The sequence below is a fragment of the Elgaria multicarinata genome, chromosome 7 (assembly GCF_023053635.1).
Source record: "Elgaria multicarinata webbii isolate HBS135686 ecotype San Diego chromosome 7, rElgMul1.1.pri, whole genome shotgun sequence".
Taxonomy (NCBI): Eukaryota; Metazoa; Chordata; class Lepidosauria; order Squamata; family Anguidae; genus Elgaria; species Elgaria multicarinata.
The window spans coordinates 29,075,753-29,098,107 of record NC_086177.1 but is presented as its reverse complement, the minus strand read 5'-3'; the positions used below and the strand labels follow the sequence as shown (position 1 = coordinate 29,098,107).

The 22,355-nt window shown below is 41.9% G+C and overlaps 1 protein-coding gene across 2 annotated transcripts in view; it reads right to left on the bottom strand.

The window, feature by feature from the left end:
* Nucleotides 1-325: 325 nt before the first annotated feature.
* MYLK4 (myosin light chain kinase family member 4) overlaps nucleotides 326-22,355 on the bottom strand; it is a 102,595-nt gene continuing 80,565 nt past the window's right edge. For both annotated transcript variants that reach the window (XM_063130285.1, XM_063130284.1), the window contains 10 exons: nucleotides 19,871-19,976; nucleotides 17,315-17,408; nucleotides 15,475-15,584; nucleotides 14,389-14,530; nucleotides 9,791-9,861; nucleotides 8,095-8,223; nucleotides 7,169-7,321; nucleotides 6,187-6,265; nucleotides 4,796-4,862; nucleotides 326-919 (listed from right to left, as the gene is read on the bottom strand). In XM_063130285.1, the coding sequence (XP_062986355.1) occupies nucleotides 4,815-4,862; nucleotides 6,187-6,265; nucleotides 7,169-7,321; nucleotides 8,095-8,223; nucleotides 9,791-9,861; nucleotides 14,389-14,530; nucleotides 15,475-15,584; nucleotides 17,315-17,408; nucleotides 19,871-19,976 (932 nt within the window). In that variant the 3' untranslated portion in view covers nucleotides 326-919; nucleotides 4,796-4,814. The remainder of the gene's footprint in view (nucleotides 920-4,795; nucleotides 4,863-6,186; nucleotides 6,266-7,168; nucleotides 7,322-8,094; nucleotides 8,224-9,790; nucleotides 9,862-14,388; nucleotides 14,531-15,474; nucleotides 15,585-17,314; nucleotides 17,409-19,870; nucleotides 19,977-22,355) is intronic.

Here is a 22,355-nt window from a genome sequence, read left to right as displayed (position 1 = left end):
GTTTGCCTAAAGATACTTAGTGAATTTGTGGCTGATGTGAGATATGACTCAGGAACCTCACCCTGTTCACAGCTCAAATTCTTGTACTATACCAACTTTCTAAAGCTGGAAGAGTATTGTGATTTTCAGTTTCCTAAACAGAGGTCATCCCTATGTGTTTCGTTTAAGTGTTTGTGTGTGCATTAGCATGTATTAAATGTGTGTGTGTGTGACACATATATTATATGTCATTATATAAGTCTGATATATATATATATATATATATATATATATATATATATATATAATCAGACATATATTAAGTCTGATATATTTATCAGACTTAAATGCTGATGCTTAAAGAATATGAAAAAGATTCAAAAACACAATGCTAGCAAATTCCAGGGAAGAAACTTATCTGCATTCAAAATACCCCCTTGCAAACTTGCCTAAACTATCCCAGTTGAATTAAAATATCAGAGTACTATGTTATAGCAGGCATAGAAAAAACATTTCAATCCCCACCCCAAAAGTAAACATTCTTTCCTGCCATTCACTCATGCTGTAGTAAGATACTCTATTATAGGGTAAGAAGGAAGCAAATTGGCTTAAAAATTAAACTTCACACATATTTCCCCCCATTTGCTACCAGCTTGTTTTTCAATGCAGTTTCTATGAAAGTAAGCAATGATAAGCAAAAATTAACACAGCCTTCGATTAGGAACACCTTCCTGGAGACACCAGTAGCCACTGAAAAGTGATAGAAAGCAAGGGAGGAAGCAGCTCAATCCTGCTGGGACACAATCCTGCAGCTAAAGTGGCGTTGGTCCACTTCATGAAAGCCCCAATTCATCATGGGGAGAAGGGGGAGTTAAAGCACCAGAACTGCTGATTTGTATTTCCAAATGTCATAGCAGCAGTGATTACACAGCAGATTTTTCTGTAAAAGAAACAGAAGAAAAATCTGGTTAAGTCAGTAAATATTTTACAGCACTGCCATTTGGTCATGTGAAAGCCACAATGGCTGTGTGAGGCATGCTGCTAAACCATGGTTTAGTGCTATCAAAATGAGCCTAGCATCTCCTGCAGATTGGAAAATCCCACTGCCATTTTAGATTAACCATAGTTTAGTATGTTTTTGAACCCTAAGCTATTGTTAAACTTAACTATGGTTAGTGAAAACAAAACAGCTTCATAAACCATGGTTTGAAGGTGGCTTGTTTCTACTAACCATAGTTAAGTTTAACAGCAGCTTGTCTGGGTTAGGATGACACAGCAAACTATGGCAAATTACAAACAGAAACAAAAAGTTCTGACTTTCTCCTTGCAGCCATGCTGGAGGAAGAGTTTGCATGTGAGCTCAGTGGGAGGCTAGGCCCATTCTCATAACATTAAACTGTGATTAACCATTACATCTGAACCTGCCCATTGAAAGTAGCAGTCAGATGAATCCAAGGAACGATGCAACTAATTCAGTGTGCTCAAGGAGAAATTGAGAACTGGCCACGTTTTTCTCAAACAGCAACCCTTGAAATCACATGGCAAACTGGTCAGTGTGTGCACATTAGAAAAAATCTCCCAAGGTATGACACACTTCTGGCCATCTTATTTACAAATAGTAAAACACGTAGGTTGCATTTCTAAACACACTTACTAGAGTAAGCCCCACTGAATATACTAGGACTAACTTCTGCGAAAACATACATAGAACTGCACTTTAAATGATGAAATAAACACCTAAATACAATGAATCAATAACCTATGGAACAAGTAAGAATAATTATGCCCACCCCCACTACCAAGATAAGAGACATTTTGCTGTTTGAGGCAAAGGACAAGATGGTGTCCCCACCCATATCATGTACCCAAATTATGGTGGCACTTGGAACAACTTGGTTAGGCATGATTTTCCTACTTGCTTAGGATGCAATCCTACAGCCAGTCAAAGGCCACCTGAGTGGCCACTGGATAGGGCATAAGTGCCACTCCACTAGCGGAGACAGAGACCTCCTGGTAGGATACCACTAACCCCACCAGAGGCCTCCTGTACCACATGCAGAAAGCTCCATAGATATAAATGTCCTATATGCCCCCCTGAAAGAGCCTTCAGCTATGCCAACTTAAATTTTTTCCCATTGATCCCAATGGGATGGGGGAAAGAAAAAGAAATGGATGGTAGTTTCGCCATGGGATTACTCTGTTAGTTGAACTAAAGGGGCAATAAAATTGAAGGCCTGGCCAAGTAAGAATTGCTGCCTTTTTCCTGTCTGGATGAGATAAGTATGTCTCTTCCCACAGATTTGACTCAGTATATGACTGAAGTGGTTGGGAACCATGTGGTTTTGGTGGCTTAGACAGAGAGACAAGTAATGCAACTTACAGGAACCCATTACAAGCCAGGAACCTTGAAGCTCTGCAGAACAGTCTTTACAAAGCAATGCTTGAACTACAAACCACCCAATTATATTCATAATAACCTCACCATGCAGACAGCATATTACCACATAGGCTGAAACTCCGTTCAAAATTAGCACGCCAAATGAAAAGTGGCAGATTTCAGCTCTTTGGGCTCAGAGAGTTAATATTCAAGGTATTTAAAAACAACAAGCGGTTATGATAATACAGGAATTTTCTGCCTTTGCAAAATCCAGAAGTAGCCCTCCACAGATACGCTCTCAAGTCTCTTGAACTAGTTCCCACGGTGCTTTATTTAACAACTAAACAAAACAGCCCTTCGGTTTCTGTGGTCGTTTCAAAACAGGCAGTGCAAGAATGGAGGCAGTCGCTGATGATATGATCCTGCCAGGGCAGAGGAGTCTGGCTAGTTGATCAAACATACTTCTGCTCAAAAAACAGGAGAAAACAGAATTGCTCCGAATCCCTCAGGGATTTGAGAGCCTAAATGGAGAGCCACTATTGGAGCCTTTGCTAATGAAAAGACCAAAGACCTGCTAATAGTGAAAGAGGCCAAAGCGCCTGCTTTAAAGCCAGGAGTTTTGTTTTTAGCATTGAATGCTGGGAAACAGTAGCAAAGCTCTGGCCAGACCTGAGTAGCTGAGGTTCAGGGCCTTGCAACCTAGCCTGCCCCCAGATGTCCACCCAGAGAGTGGCAGGTGACAGGGGAAGTGGTGAACAGGCCCAGGGGCAGCACCTCAGCTAGCATGCCCAGGCCTATCCGGGCTGATGCTAGTTACTACAGCATCCTTTCATTCTTCTTATTTTTGAAAAATATGTGTAGTCAGGGGCAGTCAGCTAGGTATGTACATGTAGGGTGACCATATGAAAAGGAGGACAGGGCTCCTGCATCTTTAACAGTTGTATTGAAAAGGGAATTTCAGCAGGTGTCATTTGTATATATTATTATTTAATATTTATTTTATTTTATTCATTACATTTTTATACCGCCCAATAGCTGAAGCTCTCTGGGCGGTTCACAAAAATTAAAACCATGAAGAACACAATAAAACAACCAACAATCTAAAAACACAAATACAAAATACAGTATAAAAAGCACAACCAGGATAAAACCACACAGCAGAAGTTGATATAAGATTAAAATACAGAATTCAAACAGTAAAATTTAAATGTAAGTTAAAATTAGTTGTCAAAATACTGAGAGAATAAAAAGGTCTTCAGCTGGCGACGAAAGGAATACAGTGTAGGTGCCAGGTGGACCTCTCTGGGGAGCTCGTTCCACAGCCGGGGTGCCACAGTGGAGAAATCCCTCCTCCTAGTAGCTACCTGCCTCACTTCCTTTGGCAGGGGCTCACGGAGAAGGGCCCCTGTGGATAATCTTAAGGTCCGGGCAGATACATATGGGAGGAGGCATTCCTTCAAATAACCTGGCCCCAAACCATTTAGGGCTTTGAATGTTAGTATCAGCACTTTGAATTGGGCCCAGACCTGGACTGACAGCCAATGAAGTTGCAAAAGGACTGGCGTAATGTGGTCTCGCTGGCCAGTCCTTGTTAGTAGGCGGGCTGCCCTGTTTTGTACCAGTTGAAGTTTCCAGACCGTTTTCAAAGGCAGCCCCACGTATAACGCATTGCAGTAATCCAAACGAGAGGTTATCAGAGCATGGATAACTGTAGCTAGGCTGTATCTCTGTCCAGATAAGGGCGCAGTTGGTATATCAACCTAAGCTGATAAAACGTGCTCTTTGCCACTGAATTCACCTGTGCCTCAAGTGACAATTCTGGATACAAGAACACCCCCAAACTGGGGAACCTCGTGAAATTTCCTCTTCATCACCACAGTTAAAGCTGCAGGTGCCCTGCCCTCTTTTAAATCTGGTCACTCTAGTATAGCTCCTGCACTTTAACTGTTGTGATGAAGAGGGAATTTCACCAAATTCTCCATATATACAAATGACACCTGCTGAAATTCCCTTTTCTATGCAACTGTTAAAGATACAGGAGCCCTGTCCTCCTTTTCAAATGGTCACCCTAGTACATGGTTACAGACACCATCATCATCATCATCATCATTATTATTATTATTATTATTATTATTATTTTACTTTAAAATATATTTTCCTTTTCTAGAACGGAATGGAGCTTATTCCCAAGTAAATGTGTTTAACATTGGGGCAGGAGAAGCAAGCTCTATTTTATTCCTGTATTCATGATGATATGAGTTAAAAATGCGCAGCTGCACATACTCATAGGTTGGTCTTTAAAATTAATACCAGGATTGGCGCCATACAAAGTCAATAAGGATGCAATCCTATCCATGTTTACACAGAAAAAAGTCTGGCTGGGGAATGCTGGCCCCATAGTCGATAGCTTCCATAAATCTGGGAGAACTTGTTACCAACCTTGCATTTCTCAGAGGGATTATGGAGCTGCAGGTGCCTGAGATCCAGGGGAACCCCTAGCCTTCCTCTGCAAGAGCAAGAGAGATAAAAGATAATAGCATGAAAACTGGCTGAAGTCCCAACCCTGCTGTACATTTAAGACAGAAAACAACTGTATACCACTTCTCTGTACATATGAGTATTTCTGCTTAGCTGGGTAAAAGCATTCAGTATAGATTTGGTTCAGACACTTGCTGTATTAGAACCAAGGCAGTGACTATCTTGACGGGATTGAGAATTTGGTGCACCTCCTATGTGATGGAGGAATTTATTTATTTATTTATTTATTACATTTCTATACCGCCCAATAGTCGGAGCTCTCTGGGTGGTGCATCACCTATGTTGACGAAGCCCTTCAGACTCAAGCCAATTGCATTACGTCAGCCTGGGAATGCTGCTGGCAGAACTAGCCCCTCATATTCTCACAGACCCTTCATGCATTCAGAAAAGTATGCTAGAGGAAGGGTTCATCTATATTGCACTATGAAAGTGGTATAAAAAGCAGGAGCCACACTACTGCTTTATAGTGGTATTGAAGTGCACTGACAACTGTTGGGGCCCATTGACACATACCACATACTGCTTTCATACTACTTTCATAGAGTTATATCCTGCTTGGTGTAGATGTGTCAATGGGCCCCAACAGTTGTCATTGCACTTCAGTACCACTATAAAGCAGTAGTGTGGCTCCTGCCTTTTATATACTGCTTTCATGCTGCTTTCATAGTGGAATATCCTGCTTGGTGTAGATGAGCTCTATGTCTCACGTAAACTGGGAATTTGAATGATCAAGCAATCACATGGAGATTCTGTATATCATGATAGAGATGTCTGCAACCCCCTTCAACTGGGCAACCCCCCCCATGGAAGCTAATTTGTGAGAGCATTCACATGTTCTCAAAACTCCCAATATACCAAGTGAGCCCAAATATACCAAGTGACCCTATACAGACTATTGAAAGGAATTGCTCACATTTCTACCATGCAAAGACTACTGCTGCCTGGATATATGGTGGGACAGAACCACAGACAAATTCCCCTTGAAAACCTTTTGGAAGAGAACTTCATACCCATAATTTATGAGAACAACCTGAGTCTAAAAAACCACAAGTTCTCAGGTAATAAAAACAAATTTTAAAAATGTCTGACCATGACCGCAAATTTATGATTTAATTGGCTTTAGGATAATCAGCATAATTAGCTCTTCCTCACATAAACAGGCCATGCACATAGGGAAACGGCTTTAAGATAACAACAATAACACAGGCATAAAGATGGAGTGGCAAGAATTCAACAAAAGAGCTGTCTTAGGAGCAAGAGAAGTGACAAATGCAACATTGAGATCTACAGACCTTAGCTTGAAGTTGATGATGGAGTTTTTGGTCGGATAGCCAAGGATGCTTCAAAGCTCCAGTTGCACTTAACCTCCACCTAAAGGAGAAGAAACAGAAATAGAATATAAATATCTGAGACCTATGCAATGGTTTTAGTACTGAAGGTGTGCATGTTTGAAACATGTTCAATGGATGAGTGGCAATGGACAGTTTTTAACCCAATAAATGGCCCCATGTTCAATCATGATGATTAGGGTGAACTGGAAGTCTGCCTTAAGCATACCGCTGAAGGCAAAACTACATGTTACCTTATTTATGCTTTTTTAAAAAAAAAAAAAAGAAAGAAAGCATGCTTAAACTGGCCACTTTTTCTCTGAAGGAAAAGAAGCCATGCAGGACATCTAGAACATCCAGATTAGGTCCTGCACCAGTTTCCCACCAAATATCACTGTCCACTAGCTGCTATTTGTCCCTGAATGTGGACAATTTACAGTGTGGAATTCCCTTCCTTTAGAAATCTGCCAAAATCTGAGCATTTTCTGAAAGTGCAGTATATATTTTCCTCCAAGTTGGCTTCTGGTGGCCAGGGACAGGGAAGGATCAGGTGGGATTGGAGTTTGCACACTGCAACTGGGGTTTTATGATTATTCTTATCCATGCCATGCCCTTAGGACTGGGGAGGTGGGAACACTATAAATCAAGTAAATAAATGAAGAATGGTATCTAACTATTGACATGTACCTAATTCTCTTCTATTGGATTAAATGAAGCCTAAAACTTTCTTAAGTTTGTACACATCATACCATGATCTCTTTTACTGGATATAGATTTTAAAGATCTCCACGTGGTTCTGTGGGGCTTATCAAACGTCACTAATAAATGTAACATGCCATCATCTGGTGCTTGTGTATAAAAACAAAATGTCATTTCCAGTGCTGGGGAGCAACAGCATCTGGTTGGACAGGATACTAAAGGCAAAAGGCTATTGGCATTTGATTACCCCTTCGCCTTGATGAGAAGCTTAGTGATGAAGTCTTTGGCTTCCTCAGACACCTTTTTAAATTCTTCATCTTCAAAATCCCACCTACAAGCCAGGATGTTGTTCAAAGTCTCATTATCATCATCACCCAGAAAAGGAGACAATCCACTAAGCCTATGGGGGAAGAACAGACCAAATTTATGCACACTATGTAAATCAAAGGGTAATATGCACCTCACTCCTGAACTTTAAGCAAAATCTCAGTGTCAGTTCTAGCAGTAACTGAAAAATGGAGACACATCTGGATAACATCTGGGTTTTTACATTTTCTAAAATATAACTCCCTTGGTTGTTTCTTCACCCCAACAGCCCTAGAGACAGCCCTAAGTGCAATCAAAAACCATCACAACACTTAGTAGAACCTAATTTGAAGGCCTACAAGCTCTTCCCACATTCATTCTTAAGCCTGTGACTAAAGGCAGACTCTGTGCTAGATCCAGGATCTGCCTTCTGTAAGAAGGAGGGACCTTACACGAGAGGGAGGGCTCTGTTTGTGGAAGGCCCTCTACCCAATTTTTGGTGACTTACTCCCTTCTCCCAACACACAGCTCACCCCGTTCAGCAGGGTTTCTTGACCCTCTGTGTAGTACTTTTAGGGGGATGATAGGAGGGGAGGGAATGTCCATTTCTGCCAATGAAGTTGATTCAGCATAAATCTAGATCCAATCCTCCATGCCTTCAACATCAGCCAGATTTTTCTTCCTCCCCTCCACCGCATTTATTTTGTTTACCACTGATTTTGAATTCTGGAGAACTCAAAACCTTCCACAATATTTTGTGACCTTAGAGTTGGCCTGATAAAAGTATTGCCCAATTATGAACTTAGGAACGTCATCAAATTGACATCAGAGAAACACATTGAACATTTAGGCCTTGGTCCTACTTACAACATGTAGGCAATGACACCTACACTCCACATGTCGGTAGGAAAGGAGACAAAGTCATAGTTCACAACTTCAGGAGCAAGGAATTCTGGGGTGCCAAAGTTGACCTTAAGCTTCTCCCTTGGTTTATACCTAATAAACAACAATGAAATGAAATACGTGAAAAACGACAGCAAAGATGACTTCTACAGCACATACTGATACTTTGAAGAGTTCAGCACTAGAAAGTTTCAAATAGGTAATTGATGTGGGCAGGGAAATGGACATCTGTGGCATCAGGATACTATGGGCCTGTTCAGGCAACAAGCTAAGCCATGGTTAGGCCACTAATCCCATTGCAGGAAATGGATAGTGAGTGTGTTTAAACCATGGTTATGTTGCCACCATGATAAGGTTCACATGACATGCTAAGTCATGCTTCTTGTGACACAGTAAGCCATAATGTTTAGCTCAAAATGCTTAACCACTGTGGCTTAGCGTGTTGTCTGAACACACTGTCAATTATGGAAGGGAAGAACTCAGCAAGGAGCCACAACTGATTGTTATCAGCCCTGTGTTACAAAGCATAATGAATGAGAAAGGAACCGATTCAGAATAGTGGGTCAAACTACACATTTTGTTTGTTGCGTAACATGTACACAAACCTATTTTTTCTTTCCTTTTTTTTACTGGAGAACAATTGCACACCAGAGCACACTGGGAAGGGAGAATAAAACCTTCATCCTCCCCTTGTTTGCCTCCCAAAATTCATTAAAAAAAGAAAAGAAAAGAAAGTCTCTATTGGAGTCACATTTAATCCTCAGGCCCAAGGGGCAGGCAGAATTTTGGGTAGCAAAATGGGGGAAGGAGGTTTAATCCTCCCCTCCCAGTGCACGCTGGTCCAGATCCAAATAAAGAAAGAAAGAAAACAGGCGCAACTACACACAACACTATTAACATAATGTGTAGTTCAGCCTTCCCCAACCTGGTGGCCTTCAGGTGTGTTGGATTCCAACTCCCCATAACTCCCAGCCAGCATCTGGACCGTTATCTATCTTGACGTGCTTTTGTAACTAATAAGACTACTATGAGCCTGTTCAGATGACACACTAAGCCATGGTTAGGCCACTAACTGTTTTGCAGCAAGTAGTGTTTTTAAACCATGGTTACGCAGCCACCATGGTTAAGCATGGTTCACATGACACACTAAGCCATAATGTTTATCTCAAAATGCTTAACTGCCGTGGCTTAGCATATCATCTGAACAGGGTCTGTATAGTTTAGTACCTTAGTCCTTGACATATGATGTGAAATCAGCCTCATTAAAATCAGCCCATTGGATGTGCTGCGATCAGGATGTTAATTGGGAAGGGGTGCATTAATTTTGATGATCTTTCTAGCAGTTTACTGCAAAGGTTCTCGTCTCTCTTTAGCATCCTGCACTGAATTCTTTGGGAAGAAGCAGAATTCATTGAACCACTCTTTTAGTTTATTAAGGCATTTTCTAGGGGGAAAATCCCATTGGTGAAAACGGCAAGTTCAAAAACTTTGGCCCACAGATATATACTATTGGATTTATCATCTAAACTAGAGGAGGCAACTGTGTCCAAGTACCCTGGTGGTAACGACCAATGCTCTTTAACCATTCTTTGCCTCCAGTGCAAGTGGGCATTGGATTTAGGAAACGAGGGATGCTGGTAGCTTGACTAAAGCAACATACCTCCTTGCCAGCCCAAAGTCGATAATCTTTATTTGATTTGCCTCTCGATTCACACACAGGATATTCTCAGGCTGCCAGAAAGAAAGAAAGAAAGAAAGATAGAAAGAAAAGGAAAAAAAAGAGCATAGCCATTTATGAGAAATGGTAAATGAATTGCGCTGGAATCAGCATTCAAAACAGCAGAACATAAAAATATGCATCTCAGTGCTGGCGTCGTGAAGCAGGTTAGACTCTGTGGACAGCTCAGACTATAATCATGTGGTATTTGAGGCTGAGAATGCTCTGCTGGTGCAGCTTTTCCCTCGCTGTGGCATTTCTTGTTTGACATAATGCAGCGACTCAAGATAAAGAACTCATTAGCGGAGCTTTCAGAAGGGGAATGCAAGCACGCTGAGTGGACCTCAGGAAGCCAGTGTTGTGATTTGCGGCCCATTATGAGCTGACATGGGGACATTTAAGAAAACGTTTTCACCGCTCTTTGAAATTTATCTTTCAGCTTTAGACTGCTTCGTTCACTGCTCTTCTCGACCCAGTATCTGCGAGGGATGGGATGAATCTGTTCCTCTCAGTTTCTCATTTTTCCAATCTTACGTTCAGTTCGCTCTGAACATTGAACATTATGTTTTTAAAAAACATCTTCACAAAAATCGTATACATTTTTGTATAAGATTTCTCCTACACACATTTTGGTATGCAATTGACTTTTTTTGTGCGGGACTTTTTTTGTGGGGGGGACAAGGAATTTCTTTGATATAATACATATATGTATTATTTAATACATTTTGTATTATATTTTTGTATGCAATTTGGTGTTCAATTCATTTCGGGGGCAAGGATTTTTTAAAAAAATATAATACATGTATATTTTTGTTTTTGTTTTTTAAAGTGGAAAAGTTCATTACAAATTTCAGAGGAGTATGAAACTCAAAGGATGGCAGTGAATTGCGTATTGGTTCGAAAGTGCAAAATTAGGTAAATTAACGTTAAAATGAATACTGAATGAATGTGTCTCCCATCTCTAGGGTTGTAGCCAGTGGTGTCATACAACCAGCCCAAAGCTTCTACTGGTTTTTATCCTTGTTCAAGTGTCAAATCCAATACTGTGATTCTGTTTGCGCAAGCCGTTGCAGAAGGCATTGTACAAATTATTGCAGAGGGCATTCCGCACACTATTGCTGAGGGTATTGCTCAAGAGGGCATTGCATAAGGTACTCCTGAGGGTACTGTGCAAGCTGTTCCACAGATCGTTGCACAAGGCATTGCACAAAGCATTACACAACCTATTACAAGTTCAATAGACTAGGTGTTGCTTGGACTCATTGTGCTAGTTCTGGTATGCAACAGCTAGCAGAACAACACTAACTCTTGCAATTTTTCCACTAGTGCAACATGAGATATAACCCCTATTATCTGCTATATTAATGCCAGCCAAATCAGCTGTACACTGTTCTTAGATGTTAACTAAGAGGAAAAACCTATCAGATAAATGCATCTGGATTGTCAAAAGGCAAATTACCTGTTTTTATGGATTCTGCTGAATGGACTAATGAAGGACTCCAGTTTTAAATGTCACAGGCTCTGCTGAGATGATGTATGAGTTTGCTTAAAGGGTAGCTATCTGAGATTTATGGTTTGAGCCTTCAAGCATCTTCCCCTAACGTTGCCTCACAAATTTACACGTACAAAATAAGAACAAATCATGGCTGTCTACTACACAGGAATACCCAAGAGTTAATTCTGCCTGGAATCCACAAACCAGATAAGATACTGGACGTGGTTTTAAAAAGATTTTAGGTCAATTACATTCATAAGACTAAATAGTATTAAGTCCAGGTACAGTGACACAAGTAAGTGAGATTATTCCTTCCACTGGTCTAATTGGCAGTTTATAGATATGCATGCTTCTGAACTAGAGCAAACATTTCATCAAACAAAAATAAATGTTAAATGCATAATAAGGTGACATAGGCTATTACATGCCCATTTCAATTTCAGACTTGGTGGTTTCTGCAGACAAAAGCTTGGCAGGACCAATAATTAGATTTCCCTCTTGGCCAGAGGCGGGTGAGGTGGTCCCTGCTAGATCTAATGTTACAGAACTGTAAACAGATAGAATGTCCAAGTCATGTAATATGCATTCATTCTCACCTCCAGTGATCAAATTCTTTGGGTTCACTCAGCGAACTTCTTAGTGGAAGGAGAGAGAGAGAGAGAAAAGAAGCGGCAACATACGTTTGCTTTGGCTTAGGGCAGGACGACACGTTGCACACACATGTTTGTAACAAAAGCCCAAGGCTGCCATTCCTAGCTAAAAGCAGCTTCAAGGGCAGCTATGGCATCAATAGTTGACTTGGCTGGGAATCTGGGAAGACCCATGTCCAGCAAGGAGACCCACCAACAAGTGGAGGTCTCCCAAATTCCTGCTTGGTGTGGCCGGTTGCTCCTCTTCCTCCTTCTCACTACCACCAATGACTTGCTCACTTTTATCCTACACTGGTGAAAGGCATAGTTACCCAGGGGGGACCACTTCCATGCAGCCAGCAGCCAGCCTGCCCCCAATATCTTGCCCAGAGAGCCAAACTGCATAACTACATGTTACCTCTCTTCTTCTTTTTTACACTAAAGTAAGAACAGAAGACCTGATCTGGATCAGGATGCTGGTATAGGGGGGCTTTAACCGTTTGCCCACCATCCACCGATCAAGATAGCTGCTGCTCTCCCCACCCCCATCCCGTGCCTGTAATTTACACTGCTTCAAAGTAATCCATCAAAACAAACATATCACTTTTCGGCAATATCAGTTAGAAACATGGTGGTCTGAACCAGATCAGGACTGCAGCATGGAGAAAAAGGTTAAAGTCCCCCCCACCACATACTAGGTTCTCAATCTTGATTGGGCCCTCTGGGCTTACTTTAAAGTCAGGAGTAAAAATAGGTATTTAAAATGATAATAAAAAGATGTCTTTAGAGTAATGTATCATTTGGCTCAGAGTTTTGCAGTGCCATGGAAGGGGGACAGGATGCAGAGTGGAGAGGATGCATGGGATCTTGGCTGCTGGTAATAGAAAGATTTAGCCCTGGTCTTATGGAAGCCAGGAGCAGGACTCCAAGTTCCTTGGTGGCAGCAACTGCTACAGTTGGAGCAAAGAGGAGGAGGCTACTAGTCTGGATGGCTATGAGCTACTTCCAGGACCAGAGGCAGTAAGCCTGCATACACCAGTTGCTGGGGAACATGGGCGGGAGGGTGCTGCTGCACCATGTCCTGCTTGTTCATCCCTGGCCAATGGCTGGTTGGCCGCTGTGGGGACAGAGTTCTGGACTAGATGGACCCTTGGACTGATCCAGCATGTCTCATCCTATGAGCTGAGGAGGAGGAGGAGAGGTTCCCCCAAGGTGCTTTTCCTTGCAGGGTTCCAGATTCTCTCCTGGACTGGCAAACTGTGCTTGTTACCCTCTCCCCCTGTCATATCTAGCTTTGCTCTCCTTAAATTAGAAGAAGGTGTTTGAAGTGATCAATAAGAATCAGACTCTGAAGTAGAAGAGTCAGCACTAGAAACAGGCTAGCCTGTACCAGTGGGGGAGAAAGCTCTCATGGGCTCTCCACCAGCTTATCTTGTCAAGAGCAAATAATACACAGTCAGTGGGAAGCCAACATTCTTCCGAAGGAGAAAACACCAACAGGTTAGCTAGAGTACACCACAGACTAAAACGGGCGGAGCGAAAGGAAGGCGAGAGAAAGTCAGCTCAGCTTGCATCGCGTCAGAAGCCACCTCAAAACTAGTCTCTCTGAAGTTAACGCGTCTTAAGAAAAAGCTTTCCATTCTTCTTGAAAAGACAATTGTCTCACAGTTTGCATAGTTTTGCCTAAAAGAAAGTTCCAAGAGATTAGACTCTCTTCAGGTGGGAAGAGATGTTTATTGCTTAAAGAAAGCTTTGTAGATTACTTAGCAAGCCTCGTTATTGTCTCCCAAGAAGGCAGGAGGTTTTTGAGAAACACGACACCCCCTCCCAAACTTGCTTTTCCTTACAAAAAAAAGTTGCAGGCTTTTGCTACACAAGCTTGTTTGTAATATTTATTTTGTCCAGCTTTGCCCAGTCTGCTGCCCTCCAAATGTTTTGGACTACAACTCCCAGCATTCCTCACCATCGACCATACTGGCTGGAGCTGTTGGGAGTTGAAATCCAAAACATCTGGAGGGCGCCAGATTAGGGAAGGCTGATTTCTCTGTTATAGGCTATTGTAGTCATGACTTCTTGGCCATCAGTTGGACATCCATTTACTATCAGTATTGAAGCATGAGAAGTTCATCTTAGCAGGGATTAAGGATAGACAACTCTGCCTATTTCCACTCCATGTGGGGTTTGCACGTATTCATTCATGAATCCATTCTGTCCAATTTCCACATAAGTCTGCAAATGTTGTTTAAAAACGCATGAAAATTCAAATTTATTTTTAGATGGCATTTCTAACATATACATTCTGTATGCAATTTCTCCAAATATATAGATTGCAACTTGCCGTAATGGGCACATTTTAAATGCATTTCCCCCCTTATTGTCACATTAATCGCATGGGAGGTAAAATCTATGCACAGTACCTTCAAGTCTAAATGAAGAATATACATCTGATGCATGTACTGAATCCCTTCACAGATCTGCCTTGTGAACAAGATGGTATCCATCTCTGTCAAGTTGCAGTTCTCATCAATAATTCGATCAAACAGCTCTCCTCCCTCCACACTGAAAAGAGAGAGACTTAATTCAAAATTCATTCTGCTGAAGGTGAGCACAGGATGTGTCCATTCCATGTGAAAGTGTGACCCTGTGCACGCAGAGAGAAAAAAATTAAACCCTAGTGAATTATATGTGCAAATTTGAAAAAAACAAAATGTATCTTTTAGAATTCATTTCCCCCATAATTTAGGGTGTGTTTGTCTGTTTAAGAGACAAAGCTCTGGTAAGCATAAAGATTTGGTTTAGATGAGCAGAGGTTCAGGGGTGAATGGTAAATAATAATCACCAGACATGGACTGAGAGCTGAGTGTGAGATCTTGGTTTTCCATGTAATGTTGCTTCCTTCTTTTTTTGATACTGCTGTCCCCTAATGTAGCATATACCCCCATCCCCTAAAAGTGGCAAATAATGCCTGTTAATGATGATATGACTCTTAGAACCTGTTCCTCTTCTGTTATTATGTAAACCCAATAATAATAATAATAATAATAATAATAATAATAATAATAATAATAATATTTCTTACCCGCCTCTCCATTTGGATTAAGGCAGGGAACAACAATAAGTATAAAATACATAAAACTGAATTAAAAAACATAGTATACGTTATTAAAACATCCTAAAACCATCCTAAAAAAACCATCCTAAAATTCCACTGGAAAGGCCTGCAGGAATAGATCAGTCTTTATAGCTTTCTTAAACCTGTCCCAAGATAGCGAGGCTATAGCAACATGAAGATACAGGCTGAGGGTGAATTAATGCATAGTTTGCAGAAGCTGTTGTTGGATGCAAACTGACGGAGTTCACAGGAATTCATCTCCAGCCTGCATCCCTCATGCCATGTTGGGCGCCATGTTGATACAGTAGGAAAGGAGGTGGAGCACATGAAATGCACCAGTGCAGACGCAGTCAAGAAAAGGAAGCAGAAGAAATGTTGCAAGGACACGTACTATTCCATGACAAGGATAATGTCATTTTTGGATTCAAAGGCATCGTACAGCTGAATGAGGTTCACATGGTTCAACTGATTCATCACATTGATCTCATTCTTTACTTCATCCTGTGAAGAATGAAAGAAGAGCATTAAATTGTAGTAGAGATTGGGTCCATCACTTGACCTCACCGCTGCTCTTTCCGGTTTACTTAATTTAATTTAATTTATTTGATTTGCCCCCTGCTTTCTACCAAAATTGGTTCCCACCCTTTCACTTGAAAAGTTCAACTATATACTCTTTGAATCAAAACTTTAAAAGTTTACTGTTGCTCAAGCATTAGGAGGGATTCGAACAAAAGACCCGCTGAGCTAATTTTATGTCAAATTATATGGGACCATTTATTAGAACATGAGCCTGTTAGCGTAAGATGTACAAAATGAGATACTGATAAAGAAAAATGAAGTCATAACCAAAAATTTAAGTGTCTGGACCCACACTCGGTATTCCCAAATCCTACACCAGTTCCCAGACCAATGGTTGCATATTGTATACAGTTAGGTACACCCAGAGTATGATGCAAGAAAAATGCCTGAGCCTTTTCCAGAACAGAATTATTCAAAGCAAGAGCTTTGAGCTGATGGAGAAACCAGTAGAAGATATTTGCAATATGGAAATGATGGTCGTATAAGGCAGAATCCAATGGCGTGCTTACGGCCCAGGCAATTCTCTTATGCCCACCAATTCCATTGTGCAAATGGGCCCCACCACTCACACAACGTCAATTTAGTGCTTCTGGAGGCAACCTGTAATGAGACAAAATACTTGCTTTTGAAAGAAGGCAGGGTGGCAGAGCTCATGTAAGGGAGCTTTGCTGACCTTCCTCCTTCCAGAAACAATAGTTTCTGCTTGTTTCAGGGTTTCTTCTAAGAACTGCTAAATCTCCCTTGCCTAGATGGTGAATCCCACTTGTGTAACTCCTTGAAGAAAGGAATTTCTGGGGAGGAAGGGAATCAGTGGGGTGGAAGCACCCCCTTGGATTTTGCTCATAGTGTTAGACATGGAAAAAAGTTGCTGTTCAAGAATGTAGCCAGATCAATTCCTCCCAAAGTTTGTGTGACAGCAACAGTAAACCAGGCAGTGTTCAGTAATAGAGCCCTTGCTTTGTGAGCAGAAGATCCAAAGTCAATTCCTGGCATCTTCAGTTCAAAAGATCAGGTAGCAGCAGGTGATGGGTAGACCTGTGTCTGAGACTCTGCAGAACAGCTGTCAACTAAGGCCGGATCTACACTACTGCTTTAAAGAGCTTTAAAGCAGTAGTGTAGATCCGGCTCAGGTCAGATGATGGCTGCAATGCTACAGCCACTTCCCTGGGAGTAATCCCCACTGAACTCAGTGGCGATTACATGAGTAGACATGTACAAAATTACTCTGAATGCTGGGTTAGATGGACAAACAGTCTGACCTGGTATAAGTCAACTTCCTAAGAAAAAAGTTGTACCAAACTATGCACTACGGTGAGTCTTTGATAAAAATGATTTTGGGTGAAGACTGAAAGTTGAGAATAACAAATTACATGAGGGGGGAAAGGGTTTTTCTAAAATAAATACATGAAAAGAAATTGGAACTAATAGGATTGATTGTGTGGATTTACAGGGAATCTAGTTATAGCCTATTGACCCTGTGGAGCTGGGATTCTGAAGGGTAGAAGTGGGAAAGAAATCATTGTGCAAATGTGCAAACACTGGCAGAATAAACCTGTCCCACTAACAGCTGCCACTTGGAAGCTTGAACAGGCAGAACAAAATCTCTGGGTAACAAAGCCTCAAGCTGTTGTTCACACTCCAGCTACCCGTACCTTTTCCTTGATCCCTCTGGCTTTAATAATTTTGGCTGCTAACTTGAGACCTGTCGATTTTTCTTCACATCTGTGCACCTGGCCAAATCGTCCACTGGAGAAAGAAAAGAGGAAAATGTTGCTGATTCCATCCGGGACCTATTTGGCTTTAAATCGTCTTTCTTTTGGGACACCACTTAAGATTAGGAGAAACTGATCTAGCAAGTCTGTTCTTACATTCTACTCAAAAGAGAATTAGAGACATTATTGGGTGGGGTGGTGGTGGAATAAGGCTATCAGTGGCTACCTCCAGGACCAACTGTGCTACCTAGAGTCCTGCTTGTGGTCTTCCCATAGGCATCTAGTTGGCCACTGTGAGAAAGAGGATACTGGACTAGATAGGTCTTTGGGCTGTTCCAGGGACCTTCTGGTGTTCTTAGCCTGTTCTCTTCACAAGAACCCAATTTTCTGAAGTAGACAACATATAGCAATAATTTGATTTTCTATTTATTTATTTTAAATTAATTTGGTTGTGCTAAGGGGCTGCTGGATCTAGGAAGGACATATGTTTTCATCCACTGTCTCAAAGAGGAATCTTCCATACTTCAGCTTTCTGCTCAGTCCACCAAGTAATGCATACAATCCAAATCCCAAAATGTTCACATCTCCTGATGCAGCAGGCAGCTTCCAGACATTTGATTCCCTTACTGTACAGTCTGTACAGTCCATCAATAGATATACCACATAGGACACCTGATCATTTGTCTTCACTCTTAGTTCTACGGCTGGACCTCTGGAAACTTCTAACAGCATTACCCCAAATAACAACTCTGCCCAAATTAAGATGAAAGACACCAAAGGGAGGAATGCCAATAAAAGTTCAGAGGAGGAAAACAATGGCAGTTACCCCTAGATTGACCCCTTAACTGTATAGAGGAATTGGTGGGATCTGAGGGTGCTTCCAGATGAGGCTTTTATTGGGGAGTCACTTGCCTCATTCACAGAATGTTATAGGGCCCCTGATATCACCCTCTTCCATTTCTAACCCTCCCATGTTTTCCCACCATTTCTTCTCTTGTTTTTCTTACCGCAGAAAATCTGTTAAGGAGAGAAAGATAGAAGAGCTGCACAATGTCTTTTTGATTGGTAGTGCTAGGAGCTGTTTGTCTGGAAGCACCCAGGGCTGAGTTTAATGGTTTTGGGTTTTAAATGGTATCGCAGCCCTCACAAAGAGCTTCATCACACCAGCATTATATTGTGCAATCACTGCGAATTGCATGCAAAGGACTCAGAAGTTTTCCACTTTATAATCTGCTTTGATTGTGAAGTACTCCCATGCAACCTGCCTTAATTGTGCAATAAAGCAAAAAGATTCGCCGTATTTAGCCCCTACTTTTTGAGTGTATCTTCTGAGCTGCTGCTGGGGCACAGGAGCAGGATTTTAAAGAAATGCTTACATCTGCGTAAGCTTTAAAGATAAAGACACTAAAATTGGCAAAGTAATAGATATTAGGGAGAGCTTTAAGTATACCAAATTTGATTTGAATTGCCTCATCCATTAATTTTTTAATGATTTTTTTACATTTCCCCCCTTAAACTCACTTCCTGGTATGCAAAGGATCGCTGTCGCCCGGTGGCAAAAACAACAACAACCACGAAAGCTTAGCGCTACGGGGATAATCCGAGGGAAGCAGGTACGTGGGATGAAGCTTTAAGTGTGTGAGGAAGCTGATATATGGCTTTTTACCAATGACTGGAAAATATGGCTAATATGCCAAACTGAAAAGGAAACACTAGTTGAATATTATTTTTTAAAACTGTCAGTGGCTCAGTTCAGACAACACATTTCTCAATGGTGGTTTTAGAACTCCACAGTGGAGTTTTTACACCACCATTGAGAAATGCGTTGTCTGGCAGGAAAACTCCACCCCACAGAGGAGTATTTTAAAAAATTTTTTGGAAAACACTCCACGCTGAATATCCATGCTGTGCAGAGGAGAGTTCCTGCACAACTGTTGTGTTATGTGGAGGGCTCCATGTAGTTCTCTGTTGCATTGAGTTGACTTTTCCCACTGACTATAGAGTTCCCTGGCAAGAGCGGTGAAAGGAGCGAGTGCTGCTGTAGGAAAGCCACCGGGATTGGTTTTCTTTTTTCAGCAATGGCTGATGGGATACCATCAGGAGGACTGGTGGGTGCGAGAGGGCAGAGGAACTGTCAATCACATATCACAATGGATTTTACTCAATTCCATGGTAGCCCACAGTCACACAATGGTGTCGTTAGAACATGTTGTGTGGGGAGTACCTTCTAAAACCTCAACCGTTGAGTGGAGTTTTCACACTGCATTGACCAATGTCTTGTCTGAACTGAGCCAATATGTTATATAGATATAGTGATTTTGTTCCCTTCTTCAGGTTGAACTTGGGTGGCTTTTTATCACTCTACCCTCATTACTCTACTGCTGAATAACCACTGCAGAATTCTTTTTTTTAATTAAAAAACACCCCCCCCCCCCAAACCTTCAATAGTTTGCTGAGATTCCTCATAGTGCTAACAGTGCCGGTAGCTGCACTTACCCTCCCAAAACTTCACCCGTGTGGACTTGATAAACGTTATTGACCGCTGTTCTTTTTGCTGAGACAATCCGATGATCAAACGGGGCTGGAGGTGGTGGGCTGTCATCTGAAAATGATAAGACACAGCAAATGTTACTGCCACGGATGACGCTAAGAAATGTGCTTATTATGCTCATTATTATATCATTTCCAAGAAACAAAGTGCACAGTCTCTTTAAAATGCTTCCTTATAGAATAAAGTCACAGGATAACTTCTAATCACCACTAATCACCTAGTTCCACTCCAAAAATGTTGAGTAGCTCTGGATTTTTATCCAGATGTGCACCAAAAGAGCCAATGTTGTATAGCAGCTAGAGTGTTGGATTGGGAGTTGGGAGATCCAGGTTCTAGTCCCCACTCAGCTGTGGAAACCCACTGGGTGACTTTGGGCCAGTCACAGACTCTCTGCCCAACCGACCTCACAGGCTTGTTGTTGTGAAGATAAAATAGAGAGGACGAGGATTATGTATGCCACCTTGGGTTCCTTGGAGGAAAAACGGTGAGATATAAATTAAATAAATAAATAAAAGCTTTCATACACTTTCCAGACTTCATTTCAGAATTTAGGGTGGCCACTTACACATTGCCAAAAAAGAGGAAATGCATCACCCCAAAACCCGGGGACACCAATTTGCATAAAATTTGCATGTGCTAATTTACTTTTGATATGTGTCAATTTAGAAATAACTACAATAATTTAAATAGAAATACAATACATCTCACCAGTGTAGGGAAGACTATGACCGGGTGACCTGCATGCTTGTTCAATTTACAGTCTGGAGCGAACTGTCAATGGGTAACTTCTAGGTCCCTACTGCTTTTCCTTCTTATGGTTCTTTATCTTTTAACTGGACGTGGACTGGGCAGCCCTTCAAATTAAGGACACCCTCAAATAGAGGACTCTCCTCTGTAAAGTAGGGCACAGGGCCATCCTGTCAGAATATCCCATTCTTCAGCTGAGTGTATTAGAAACTGGAAGGTTCCAGAAGGTTGAAGAGGCTCTGGTGGCTTCTTCAACATGGCTGGACCCATTGCACACATGCAGAGTTGCCGTTTAGAGAGGGCAGGAGGGGCAATTGCCCCGCCTCCTGTGTTTCAGACCACATGTCTGAAATTTACACAGCCACCTTCCTCTGAAGCACCTCATTAGAAGTTGTAGCAAATAACCACTGCAGTTGCTCTTAAAAGACATTGCTTTTCTTTGAAATGTAATTTTGAATATATCTGAGAACAAGCCTTTGAACATTGCTGTGATTCTTGGCAAACCCACTGACTTCTTTTTGCCTTCCCTCTCTTGCCAAAAACCTTAAATCATGCTCTTGGTCTAGTGTGAAGACTTGATCATGCTACATCAATGCAAGAGGCTTTGGCTCACATACGGTTGGACCTACTGTGCCTCAGAAGCCTCATATGGAACTGGGTTCTATTAAACCCATTCTGTTCTGGTTCTGTTCTGGTAGGAACTGCATTGAATTCTCCCATAGCATCTCTAACTGGATGGCAGTGCTTGACAGGTGAAGCTTCAGCCATATGGTAAGGCTGCAGCTAGGTATACATGGTGGTGATGGCATATGAACCCAGAGCTTATAAACCCAACCTTAAGTGCATTCAGTTGCACCTTTACATGCAAACAGAAAATAAAATACAACGAAATGTTTAAAAGACTCGTGTTTTAACATTTACATGTTTAGCAAAAGCACAAACCCTGTTAGCGCTCTCTCTCTCTCTCTCTCTCTCTCACACACACACACACACACACTCACACACACATCAACGCCAAGAAGAAAAAGGTCTTTAGACACATCTCCATGGAAAGTAGGGGTGTGCACGGACCCCCCGCTCCGCTTCACTTGCAGATCCGCCATTTTCCGGATCGGGCTGCTCCGCCCCGCCCCCGCTCCGCCCACTTCCGCTCCGCTCCGCCCGGAGCTCCGGATCCGGAGCTCCGTTCCCCCCCCCCATAGGCTTGCATTGAAAGCTAAAAAATTATACAACTTTTTTTCTGTTCAAGTTAGAAACCTCATGTTTGGCACCATGACACCTCATGGGGATATACACATGCACGCCAAGTTTCAAAGCAATCCCATCATTCCCTGATTTTTGGCGAATTTTTGAAAATCGGGCACCCCACACACAACATCCCTGCGAGGTGGGCAGGGGAGGAGGGAGGGAAGGCAGGCAGGCATGCAGCTGGCATTTCTGGGGGCATAAGGAAGTGAGCCAAGGATAAGCCAGTAATGCATATAAAATGGAATAAATCAATAAATAAACAAAGGAGGGGTGGAATTAAAAGCAGCAGTGTTGCTCAATAAACAGCAAGAAGAATTTTTTAAAAAAGGCTATATCTGTCTTTTACCAGCAATAGGGGGACGTGCCCGGGGGAGGGGGAAGTAGCTGCCAGTTCAAGACAGCCACCAACAGCTCTGAGAAGAAGTAAAACGCTCA